The sequence below is a fragment of the Corythoichthys intestinalis genome, chromosome 9, assembly GCF_030265065.1.
Source record: "Corythoichthys intestinalis isolate RoL2023-P3 chromosome 9, ASM3026506v1, whole genome shotgun sequence".
NCBI classification, from domain to species: domain Eukaryota; kingdom Metazoa; phylum Chordata; class Actinopteri; order Syngnathiformes; family Syngnathidae; genus Corythoichthys; species Corythoichthys intestinalis.
Window position 1 is genome coordinate 25,615,990 of NC_080403.1, and position 12,969 is coordinate 25,628,958.

At 37.7% G+C, this 12,969-nt stretch overlaps 2 protein-coding genes across 5 annotated transcripts; one reads left to right on the forward strand and one right to left on the reverse strand.

Moving 5' to 3' along the window:
* The first annotated feature begins 1,546 nt into the window (after positions 1 to 1,546).
* On the forward strand, positions 1,547 to 5,150 carry ppcs (phosphopantothenoylcysteine synthetase). Of its 3 annotated transcripts, none has more exons than XM_057847176.1 (4): positions 1,547 to 1,691; positions 2,880 to 3,411; positions 3,478 to 3,581; positions 3,664 to 5,150. In XM_057847176.1, exons 2-4 carry the CDS (start codon positions 2,886 to 2,888, stop codon positions 3,874 to 3,876), a joined length of 843 nt encoding a protein of 280 aa, XP_057703159.1. In that variant the 5' UTR covers positions 1,547 to 1,691; positions 2,880 to 2,885; the 3' UTR covers positions 3,877 to 5,150. The 3 variants fall into 3 exon arrangements, with proteins under 3 accessions (XP_057703159.1, XP_057703158.1, XP_057703160.1); XM_057847175.1 differs by having other exon boundaries at positions 3,659 to 5,137; XM_057847177.1 differs by lacking the exon at positions 1,547 to 1,691 and having other exon boundaries at positions 3,266 to 3,411; positions 3,664 to 5,148.
* On the reverse strand, positions 4,886 to 12,845 carry utp3 (UTP3 small subunit processome component). Of its 2 annotated transcripts, none has more exons than XM_057847174.1 (16): positions 12,633 to 12,845; positions 12,063 to 12,150; positions 11,904 to 11,948; positions 10,739 to 10,795; positions 10,542 to 10,662; positions 10,397 to 10,465; positions 10,186 to 10,307; positions 9,954 to 10,106; positions 9,804 to 9,875; positions 9,660 to 9,700; positions 9,493 to 9,589; positions 9,286 to 9,423; positions 9,069 to 9,205; positions 8,926 to 8,992; positions 5,191 to 5,298; positions 4,886 to 5,115 (listed from the first exon to the last, which is right to left on the reverse strand). In XM_057847174.1, exons 1-16 carry the CDS (start codon positions 12,647 to 12,649, stop codon positions 5,026 to 5,028), a joined length of 1,422 nt encoding a protein of 473 aa, XP_057703157.1. In that variant the 5' UTR covers positions 12,650 to 12,845; the 3' UTR covers positions 4,886 to 5,025. The 2 variants fall into 2 exon arrangements, with proteins under 2 accessions (XP_057703157.1, XP_057703155.1); XM_057847172.1 differs by having other exon boundaries at positions 9,954 to 10,118.
* Between the last annotated feature and the right edge of the window lie 124 nt (positions 12,846 to 12,969).

Below are 12,969 nucleotides of genomic sequence, written 5' to 3' on the forward strand. Positions count from 1 at the left end.
CCCCCTTTTGTCATTGTTTTCATGCTATCCTGATTAAAATATGAAAACCTATAAATGTTTGGGAGGTTTTAGTTAAAGAAGACACTGTTTTTATATCTGTGTCATTTTGACAAAGATTAGATCACATTTGATGGTGATTTTATGCAAAAATGTTAGAAATTCCAAAAGGTTCAGATACTTTTTCATACCCCTGTATTCTATTACTTCAATAAGACTGGCAAGTTATTAGTTTGACATACTACATTGTATACATTCTGTATATATATTTTCATTCATTCATTACTATTAGCTTAAAAATGTTATGGACTAATTATTCATATACACAATAATTAAATGAGTATACATTTTATATTCATTTGAATATTTTCACTACTTTTAATTGTGAACTATCAGTTTCACATATCAGCTTATACAGTATGCTGTACTGTGTCTGTGCTATGTGTACATAAACTGTGCCAAAATAACTATCAAAAATATGTTATACATATGTTTTCATGACTGTTTATAATGTATACATTATGTGAATATGAATTTAGTTAGGTGTGTGTCACAAACCTACATTAGTGTTGTCCTTATTTGATACTCAGTATTGATATCAGCACCCGATACGGCTATTTTTGGATCGGACACTGCTTCTCTTTAGAGACCAATGATAGTAACAGAACATTAGAACAAAATCTAATATTTGCAAATAGGGCATTTCTCCGTGAGGTGCCAGCAGGGCTCACTTTAATACAAAAAAAAAAAAAAAAAAAAAAACATTATTCAACAAAGTTATCGCCAAAAGCTTTTTTCTTGATCAGTTGACTGTCATTTACTTCTTATGTACGATTTAGTTTTAGCTTTGAGTTTAAAATATTTAGGATTTACATGTTTATTATTTTATGTTTTTTTTTTTTTTTTTTTTTTTTAATAACCTGGCTGGCAGAAAAAGTTTGTTGCAATAAAGTTCATTAACCAAATCAAGCTCATTTATACGTAGCCCCTTACAAAAACCTGAGCGGTCCTCAAAGTTCTTTATAACAAAGCAAAATACAGTACATGCTAAATAAGAGGAAGGAAAGCACTATAAAATAAAATTGAGGGGGTAAAAAAAATCTGTCGCGCTATAAATCATTACAACAAATAAAACAAAATAAAAACGATAAAATACGAACACATTGAAACCGTAAAAACCAGGCTACCTGACTCAGGAAAAAGTGGCTCTTTAACCAATATTTAAAAAGACCTAGATTAGTGATGGTGCGGATGTTAGGAGCCAGGCTATTCCAAAACCTGGGACCAACAAAGAGTGAGAAAGGCTGATGTAAGTAGTGCGCCCTATTAAGCAATACAACGGCGTCCTCTGTTGGTCAATAAAAGGTAGCGCTAAGACTTCGTTTTGCAATCTACAAACTTGATTAATTATGAGTTATGGCATGACATGATGATAATCTTGCATACATTTTTTTCTTTATTTACAAAAAGACTTTTAAAAATGCTGTTTAGCGCAAATAACTAATTGTTGAGGCGCAGTAGTACCATAGATATCCATGTAAGGCGCTGACGAATCGATTGTATGTTCTCTCACAAAGCGGGTAGAAGAAGAAAAACGCCCCTCTTCCTTCAGGAAGTGCCGAAATTGAGCGTCTGTTCATATTTTTGCGAATGTGTTAGTCAATTTTCACGGTCATCGCATCTCTGCGTCCAAAGTAAGCCTTCACAATTTGCTTTCAATTTTCTTAATAATCAAATGGGGTTTTTTCTCACGACACGGATACATGAGAAAATAGCTATAAACTTTTGTTGTGACACAGATGTAGGTTTTGTTATTACTCTACTAGTCACTGGGCAGCAATGAAAAATGAAAGTGATGGGAAAAGTTTATCACAACGAAAATGAAAGGATTTCTTTTCTGTAAGGATTTAATTTCGCGTAGATTCATTGTGGCGTCTTTCCTCATCATGTTATTTGCCTCTTACCTATTCAGATTAGTGATTAACTGCATGTTGAACAATATCATTATGACTCATTTGAATTACTGTAACGTAAAACTGCCAAAAGAAAGAAATTTGTTCTAATCATTAACGGAATATTGATTTTTTTTATTAACGCTGCACCCAGTGGCAACATAAGACTATGGGTGGGGAGTTATTGGGTTCAAGATATCTTTGTATGTACATATCTCTTTTCAGTTTTAACAAGGGGAAATGTTGCAAGTATCTCCCTGGAATTATTAATTTATATTATGGTTTAGATATCTCAAACTGGAGAGACCTACGTTTTATTTTAAGCAGGATACACGTGCAAACGATTTTGAAGATTATTGCCTGTGGTTGTAAAAAACGAAGTCCCTAAAAGGACCTTAAAATGGCTTTTCGAAATCGTTCGGACCTAAAGATAACAATTGTTAGCATTTACTATATATATTTTTTTCATTTGGATTTGATTTCAGGCTCTTACCATTAAAATAATTTGAGTGATACCAGCTATCACACTATTTTTCCAAAAGAAAAATGTTTTTTAAACTATCCTATTTGTTATATCCTAACAAATTCCATACAGCAAATTAGTATGAATAAAATCAAGTTTTAGTTTCCCTGCCAAAAAAAAAAAAAAAAAATTTTTAAACATTTTTAGCACACTATTACTTTCAATTAACACTTTTTTAAATTAATAAACAATGCATGAATTTTTCAAATCATGATCAAGTTAACAATTGTAATAACCTTTTTATTTAGTAATGGAACAATAAAACCATATTTGGTCTGAATTAATCATTAATAACCTAAATTAATCATTAATGATAGTACCAGGCAACTGCATGAAACACCCTTTGCCCAACCCTGGTCTTTAGTGACTTTGCTGTCTGTCCCATTGCATTGCCATCTTCATCTCAGCAGGCTATGGCAGAACCCAGAGTGCCTTCCATCGACGGCAAGTTGGCCGAAGAGTTCGCCGCACCCTCGCACATAGACGAGGTCCGCGATAAGATGGCCGCCTTTGCCCGGCTCCACGCAGAGGCAGGTCGCCGTGTAGTCCTCATCACATCTGGTGGCACCAAAGTCCCACTGGAGTCGCGCACCGTTCGCTTCCTGGACAATTTCAGCAGCGGCAGGAGGGGGGCGCAGTCCGCCGAATGTTTCCTAGATGCCGGCTACGCTGTCGTCTTCCTGCACAGGCATCGCTCGCTCTACCCGTACGCTCGCATGTTCTCCTCAGTCAACATGTTGGACGCCCTGCAGTTCTCGGGCGGGGATCAGGAACCGGATCGCGTAGTAGTTAACCCGCAAGTGCTCCCCGATGTGGCTAAAGTGCTGAAGAAATACCAAGAAGTTACAGCGTCTAAACTTTTGCTTCCTGTTGAGTTCAGCACATTGTCGGAGTACCTGCACCTCCTTAAAGCATCGGCGCAGGCCCTCAACGCCATCGGTATATGAAAATGCCCGCATCTTCGACATGCGGCGGCATGTCACTAACAGACTTCTTCACTTTTAGGGTTCAAGGCCATGTTTTACTTGGCAGCAGCTGTTTCTGATTTCTATATTCCTGCGAGTGACATGCCGGAGCATAAAATCCAGTCTTCCAATGGACCACTTCAAGTGAGTCAAAAAAGCTAAATCTAACCTAATTTGAGCATCCTTAGTGATTATCATCAATAATCCCTTTGTCCTCGCAGCTCAGTTTGAAGATGGTTCCCAAAATCTTGTCTCCACTGGTGAAGGACTGGGCGCCGCAGGCCTTCGTCATATCCTTCAAACTGGAGACCGACACCGCCATCCTTCTGGACAAAGCTCGGAAAGCTTTGGACACGTACAGGCACCAGGCAGTGGTGGCCAACGTGCTGGATTCGAGGCGGGGCCACGTAGTGGTGGTGACACCTACCAGCCAGCATGAGGTGGTCCTTTCCCAGGAGGACATCAAAAACCGGGTGGAGATTGAAGAGAGGATTGTGACTAATTTGACAGCGGCACATGAGAGCTTCATTAAACAACAAGCAGGCTGAGTGTCGTCATCAGCTGCGTGTTGTCTTGATTTTTGGCTTTGTAGCAGGGATGAATATAATTATCATGATTAACCCTTCTAGGGCATTTGTTTAAATCTTTGGGTCCCATTGACGGCGCTATACGTCCAATCTATCTTGACTGGGTGGGCTGACACTGATCATTTGCTGCCAGCCTCTCAGTCAAAATGGACTGGACGTCTAGTGTCGTCAATGGCATTGAAAGATGAGCATTCAATAAGTTAAATGCAAAATTTAAAAAGAAACTTTTGAGTATTGTTCGGGGCCATAACCGGAGTGTATTTCTGATTGTAATTTGATTTAGGTTTTATTAACATTGTATTAATTCACGATTGCACTTATTCATAAAAATTAAATACATGATTAATAATTAAAATATTTGGAGAACTGGCATCCACATGTGTGGATGTCCATCTATATGGACACTAGGCCTTCAAGTGGTTAAGTTTGAAAATTCCTTTTTACTGGCCATAATCGAGTTATACGTTAAAGGCCTTCCTGAGGAAGTTCTAGATCGGTCATTTTTTCATTTAAGAAAAGTGACACCAATCGTCAAATAGAGTGGTACCAAATACATATGATTAGTACTTTCTAACCTCGTACGATTACGCAACTATTAAAAGTAATAGTTTTGCTTGGAAAAATAGCCAAAAATCAAAATGCAACAACCAATGTTGAGTCATACTTCAAATTTAAAGGCGGTTGAGCGAACTTTCCAGAGAAGTTTTAAAATGTCAGCAATTAACAATCATACTAAATGTCGAAATATTCAGCTGTATTCAATTATGAATGTTCCCGGTAACTATATTGCTACCATTCTGTGAAATGTTCAATGATTTTGTTTTTTTTTTTCAGTACAATGCTCCTACAAAGTGCAACTCATTAAAAATTGGAGAAAAACAGTTTATTCGCTTGATTTCAGTATTGTTGTAATTGCATAATAGCCAAATAACACGTGAATAATTTTAAAACTCACAAGCACATGATTCCACTGGACATAGTTTTGCAGGAGTTTTCTTTTGTTACTTGAGCTTGATACTCTTCTTGACTCCTGCGCGGATGCCAGACAGTTCTCCACTGTATCTCGTCTCCTCCCGACGAACCTCGCGGACCTGATAAACATCAAACCAGTCGACATCAGATAAAAAGCGTGCACTGAAATGACTTCACGTGTCTGTAAATGGTACCTGGCCCTTTCTGCGAATCTTTGCACGCCGGTACTTCTCCCGGTGCTTGACTCGGGGGTTCCGGTCAATCTTCTTTCTCTTTGGAGTGAGTCCTTTGTTCTTGGCCATCTGCGAAGAAAGTCGAGGCATAAAATTAGGTTAATACTTTTTGTGCTGATCAATGTGGTGGACTGCCAGTTTGAAATACTTCGTCTACAGTATTTCAGGTTGAACTAGTCTGTTTTCGGTCATATAACTTGTGATAAGAAATATTATAGATAAAATTAGGTGGATGTTTTCAAATATTTTGTTTTGACTGAACACAAAGATTAAATCAGTCTGCTTCCATGACGGCGGTTTACAGAAATTAAAGAGATTGAATTGAGAGATTGAAACCTTAAAGAATAGAACAGAATAGAATACAATTCCATTTGTGTCATTGTACATCGTACAACGAGTTACTTTTTCCTGTTCAGTGCATATATCAAGATAAACAATACTGCAAAGTAGGCCTGAACGATATTGGAAAAAACTGTCATTGCGATTCCTGCGGGGCTTGCAATATATTGCGATATTATATTGCGATATTTAAAACTCGAAGAATTTTCACCACGTAACTTGAATAGCAATGTTTGGGATAGGACTGAACGATATTGAAACGATTGGAAAGAATTAACATGTAACATAGTCCCTGGGTCACGACGTACATGGTTTGGCCCACATAAGGCTGTAAGTTGTTTCCGCTAATATATGTTTGTGTATGCATTTGTAACTAAGTTTACAGCTTCAGTTTCTGGAGTTTCAGGTGAGCGATTTAGAATGAGAATTGTAAATACGTTATCTTTCGTGGCATTTAAGATCGATGACTTTTGTTAGCCAAATTAGGCTAATTTCATCGACTAAATTTCCATATTGAGCAGACTACATTGATGTTTGAACACCAATTATTTTGTGTCAAGTGTTTTATCGCTAAAATGCATGTCGTTTTGAACATAAGTGTACATATGTACGCTACAGCTTTATGAACATAGGTGTACATATGACAAAACACGTAATATTAATGAAGTAAATGAAAAAACTAAGATACTGTGAGGTACAATAAGGTACTGTTTATGCGCTATAAAAGGGAATCTGCACACTTGCTGCCCTTACGAAGTATAAAAAAACATATTAAAACAAAAAAAAACAAAAAAAATTTGCACATTCTGCGACGTGACTATTGCGCATCCGCACATTGCGATGGCGATGTTCAAACAATATATTGTGCAGGCCTACTGCAAAGTAGAAATAAAAATAATATAAAGGAAAAACATCTAACAATGAAAATATGTAGGACGGAATGCATAAAAAGTACTGCACAAGATGTTGAGTCTTATGGCCGTAAGCTGGCCATTTTTTAAAACAAATTCAGTGCAGCTTGTTTTGTTAGGTGCAGGGCTCCGGGTTGTCTAAGCTAGCGCAGGTGCTTGCTAGCATGCCAATTAAAAAAAACAACAACATGAATGCATGGGAATCACAGATGACCCTTGCAATCAATAGTGTTGGCTAAGTTTTCAGGATAAAGTTTCTAAAATTTACCATTGCATGTCAATAATCGTAGTATGACCATCAACATTTCAAACATTTCAGTTCTGGTGTTTGCTAAGTTTTCAGGATAAAGTCACTAAAATTTACCATTGCATGTCAATAATCGTAGTATGACCATCCACATTTCAGTTCTGCAGGGCGGAGTGATATCACACAAATTTTTTCACCAACATTTTTGGGTGGAAACGAAAGGGACTCCCCATCCCCCAAATGAATCACCCTGACACACTGTACTGTTTACTTTTTGACCACGACATGGCTTTCTTTGAACAGTTAGATCTGGTCATCTTTTTTTTTTTTTTTGGCATCTTAGCAAGCACCATTGACTCGCGATAGCTTAGCCACTCCAGAGCGCTGCAACTAAAAAATAACTAACACTGCACGGAATTTGTTGAAGCCAACTCTACCCACAAATTCCCCGCTAACACAAAAATTAAACCTAGTATCAAATATTCTGAACTTCGCCTTTAAGACCTTTTTTTTATAAAGCAAAGTTGTGACATTTTTGGTCAATAAAAAAAAAACAAATATTAGCAATTTTATAATATTAATTAATAATATTACAGTATATTATTTTCTAAATGATCAATCATTGGATTTTTATATAATTATAAAGTTATAAATATTATGTTAGTAAAAGCGAAAATTAAAATGAATAAAAGCATAAACACACTGGGTACAGCAGCAATATTAGCAATATATTATTACAGTATATTATTTTTAGGGTTGTTCCGATCATGTTTTTTTGCTCCCGATCCGATCCCGATCGTTTTAGTTTGAGGATCTGCCGATCCCGATATTTCCCGATCCGATTGCTTTTTTTTGCTCCCGATTAAATCCCAATCATTCCCGATAATTTTTCCCGATCATATACATTTTGGCAATGCATTAAGAAAAAAATGAATAAAACTCAGACGAATATATACATTCAACATACAGTACATAAGTACTGTATTTGTTTATTATGACAATAAATCCTCAAGATGGCATTTACATTATTAACATTCTTTCTGTGAGAGGGATCCACAGATAGAAAGACTTGTAATTCTTAAAGGATAAATGTGACTTTGTATATTGTGAATAAATACTGCCATCTAGTGTATTTGTTGAGCTTTCAGTAAATGATACTGCTGCCATTTAACTTCTGCCCAAATGCATGATGGGAAGTGCAACCATGACTGTGCGTCGTGGTACCAATTGATATATCTTCTCTGCGTTGGGAAATAACATAGGGTGTTAAGAAAAAGGTCAACTACTACTTTCCTTCCCCACATTGTTTGCCTTGATATTTCTAATGGTTGAGAGAGGGATTGCAAGGCTTTAGCCAATAATAAAAAGGCTTCAAAGGCTGCCAAAATTCTCTACTCCTTTAACCTTGCCTTTTAATTCTATGAATACGTAAGATGGGGCCATTATAGAAAAAACGTGAGTGGGTAGTGCAGCGCATGCGTTCATTGCGTTAAATATTTAAATGTTATTACCGCCGTTAACTCGATAAATTTGATAGCCCTACTTTAAGCCAAAACTACAGACTCTGGATGAGTAAGACATTTTGTCTGTAACTTTACATACAATTAGAAAACGATTTAATTAATATATATATATCAAAAAAAGGCATGTCCGATATTTTTTTGCCGATTCAGATACTTTGAAAGTGATGTGATCGGACCTGATCGCCGATCGATCGGGACATCTCTAATTATTTTCTAAATGATTAATCATTGTATTTTTTTTATAATTACTGAATTATAAATATGTTAATAAAAGCTAAAATTAAAATGAATACAAGCATAAACACACTGGGTACAGCGACTACAGCAGCATGTAACGCGCACCAAAAAATTCACAGAATTTAGCTCATTGCACGCCACTGACAGCGATAAGACGTCCAATTAATTTAAACTAAGAGGACTGACCTTAACTGCTCATCTGTCAGTGCCGTTGATTTGTGAATGAAAGGGTTAATCAATTAGTTGCAACACCGCTACCATAATGAGGAAATTAGATGACACTAAAGTGACAGCGATGGAACATTTATAGAATTGAGCATTATAGCTATTCTCCCATCAATTAATTGAGGAATTGGATGAAAATAAGATTTTGCCACGTGTGGAAAAGTGAAAAATGTTGTGATCCCATTATTCAAGTTATTTGATTAATTGTCATTACCTGGTATGTGATGCTTCTTTTCGCTTCTGGATCCAGCTCTTCCTCTTCATTTACATCTTCATTCCCCCTGCAACATTGTTGACAATGAAGAAAGTAGAGATTGTTTTTTTTTTTTATCTCAACGTCCCTATCATCCTACTCACTCTTGGGCTTTCCGCTGTTTGCTCTTCTTCTTTAACTTCATCCTCTCCTCCACTTCTCTGTAGAAACGCAACGCCGCCTCTTCGTCCAAATCTGAGTCAGAAGCCACTGCCGTTTCTGACACCGCTTTCCCGGAATCCTACGCCCGAAAACCTTCCCCCGTTAGCATCCCTTATCAATTCAACCAACGTTAATCAGCACGAATGAGTTTTCCTTCACCTTGTCTTTTCTGGCGGTTGTTGCATCTTTCTTCCCGGCCGCTGGTTTGCGAGTGATTTCATCTTCTTCTCGAGCGGCTAACAGCTTTTTGTACTGCGGCTCCAAGCGGGCGTCAACTGAGCTCAGTTCATTGATGAGCTGCGAGCAAGAAGACAAAGTTACTGTGATTTCGAGTGAAAACAGAAATCAGTAGATGTGCGGACTTACATTTCTGTAGGTGAGCAGTCGTTCGATGACCGGGTGGTTGTGAGCGGGAATTCGTTTGGCCTTGAGGACCAAGTAGAAGCTGATGTTGGTACAATAACTGAGACAGGAAGAGGAAAAGTTAAGGACTTGGCTAATGAGACATCACAATTTGAAACCACTTTACGTACTTGAGGTAAAGCTGCTGTTTTGTCTTCAGGTAGTCGGCGCCCTTTTAGGACACAAGCAATGGTAGGATTCAATAAGTGAAAGGGATCAAATATATGGACCTCCCTGACCAAAAAAATAGAATTTTAAAAAGGTAAATAGATCACCTTTCCTGGTGGGATCTTTTTATCCTTGACCATTTGCACAAGTGGTTGCAATTGCTCCTTCAATTCTGTAAGCTGCACATCAACAGTTCCTTTCAGCCGCTATCTCGTTTTGTTGTTTTCTTAAGCACCTATCACTGTTTCCATCTGTACCTTTGCCTTAAAGTCTTGAATAAGTTCCAGCAACTCAGGCGACTCCTTCTTCAGCAGTTTCATTTTCTCCTTGTGAGACATCTGCTTCAAGTCCTTAACGATCTTCTCCTTTTCCACAACCGTCGCCTCGGTTTGGTCCTCTTTGGCAAATTCCTTTACGTGGAGCCGTACAACACCAAATTAATCTTTAATCCAAAACTGAGGAGTATTTTCAAATAAAGCCTGATGTTACCTGGAAAAGATTCAAGTCATAATCCTCCTCACTGAGTTGTTCCGCCATACGCTTTTGGATTTTCTTTGCTTCTTCTTCCTCTTCTTCATCCGCCGCTTCCAGTTCCTCCTGTGATTTTCCCTCTGGCGGTGTAGGTTGAAAGTGTGGAAAATTCAGTCTTTTCTGCATATTTTAACAAACTTAGCCCCTACACAATCAATAGTCTGCTCACTTGTGGCCATGTAGTCAGAGTCATAGAACATCTTCTTCTTGGTGCCCCATGCGAGTTCATTGGGTAGCTCTGAAAAGCACAATATGATTCATGTCAAGCCAGCTGTAAGTCTGTCAACATTAGAATCGGACCGATTATATCTCACCTTCCTCGTTCTTTCCCTCCAGATCACTCTCCATGTCGGTGCCCTCGTCTTCCTCATTGTCCTCCTCATCTTCATCGTCATCATCGTCTGTCTCGGAATCATCTAAAGCCATCACTTCCTCCTACAGAAATCATTGTATTTTTCTCAGGAATTCATGTCAGTTCATGATAAACGGCGACTAAAGAAAAGGCTCATACCTCATCATCCAGCTCCTCCTCATCGCTGTGCAAGTCTACTCCACTGGCGAGGAGTTTCTATGTGAAAAAAGTGCAGAATACAGTGGTACCTCGACATACGATCGCTTCGACACACGATCTTTTTGAGATCCGACGTAAAACTTGACATGCCATTTGTTTCTACATCCGACGAAATACGACCATTCACGACAGCGTCGCAATTTCATTGTTTTCCCGCAAGACTAACGCACGAGAAATGTGAAAGAAATCAACATGGTGCCAAGAATGTTAAAGCGGGTGGTGAAAAATGAAAAAAGGTGAGGCTTACCATTAAAATGAAGATGGAACGATAGAAAAATATGAGCGATGAGTGTGCGTCCGTGAACTGCTTGAAAATACTCGTCCGACCTCTGTTCGCCAGTCTTTATAAGTTGACTATTCTGGTACCATCGCGAAAGAGATCGCCAGCTTCGTCAGGTTTTTAATGATTTATTTAAAAACTTGTGCAACACAACACGCCAACTGATAGCAACAACAGGACGTTAAAAGAGAAAGTCAACTGCACTCTCTCTCACTCTGCCGTCAGCACCGCCGTGCACCACGCAAAATACATCCGTCACATTAGAACCCGATTTGTAACATTATTACAGGTATTGCTATGATTATTATGTATTATTATATTATTATTCCGACTTTTATTCATAATGTATTTGTTTTGCTCTTTGTTTTTTGCAATAGTAACAGCAGTATTTATAAGGGTTTTGTAAAATAGCGCTGTGCTGGTGTGACAAAAAGAATGGAAACCACTGCCACTGCCCCAAATTAATCAAACCAAAACTTTATCTTCCTCAACGCGTTGCCTTTTATTTTCTTTCTATGAGCACGTAAGTCCACCAGAGCGTCTAAAACACATAACATGCAAACAACCTGAACAACCTGGCATTTTTAACAGATTTAGTGTAGGTTTTCGGGCTGTGGAACGAATTACTGGAATTATAATGGATTCTTATGGGAAAATCCTGCTTGACATACGACCATTTCGACTTACAAACAACAATCGTATAGAGGTACCACTGTATATTTTTGGCATAATTGTCTGAATGGTACTTGACAGTTTTTGTGGTCTATATTTAGGAAATAACACCACTAATCGCATTTTAAGTGAGTATCATGATCAAAAACTTACCTCAATCTTCTCATCGTGAAACTCATCAATTTTGTCCTTCGAGATCTGAGATGAGAAAATTTCAGATGCAACTTTATTTTAATTAATACACTGTGTTAAACACAATTGCTCACACACAATATATATACTACATAACACAAGCAGAAAAAAGATGCTTACTTTATCAGGGACAGCCATGCTTTTGTATCCTTCTGGGTCACCTTCATCATATTGTTGCTGATTCTTTGGCCTCTGGAACTTTTTACGCCTATTCACATTAACAAATAGGGGTAGTTACTTACGTTTCTATTGGCTGTAAAGAAACATGCCATCAAATGAAAGGAGAAATTTTCATTTTTTTTAAAGAATTCATAAAGATTTTGCCATTGTGCATCCATAAAGATATTTTCCAGAAATTTCATGCGGAAACTGCATTGTTAATTAGTGAATGTTGTACACTTTAATTTAAGGAAAACCAGATACATTTATCCTCCCAGTCGGGGAACCGAACAGCGGTCTTCTACTGGACAAGCAGAAATTCTGGTCCACTATACTAACGAAGAGTGAAGAGGTAGCTTTTGACTTATTACCGTACAGTTGCCTAAAATTAGGTCAACCGATTATAAAACAATTTAAAAATAATACATGACTGAGTTATACATCGTTTAAGGCAAACCATTATGGCTCTCACTTATTTTAAAATGAAGACTTAAACTTTAGTTAATCTTAGCTAACGTTAGCCAGACTTACCTTAATGCTCGAACCATTTTGCAGAAATTTAATACAGTATCCAACAACAGTAACAAGAACCCTTGATTATGTTTACAATAATTTTTACGTTGTTAAATTGAGCTTTTTAATGCGTTAATAGCTCAAGTTGCAAACTCTTAACACATGGTTAGGAGCTAATTTTACTACTAGCCTTCCGCATGGTTTTCTTCTGCGGCGTATTAATGCAGAGGACTTGCATCCTCCGCCACCTACTGTACTACATGGGAATTACATATATCATGACGTAGTTGCAAGGGGTTTCAAACTCGCGTTTGTCCCTCATGCTAGATGCATGTAAGTACTGTAAGAACGAGAT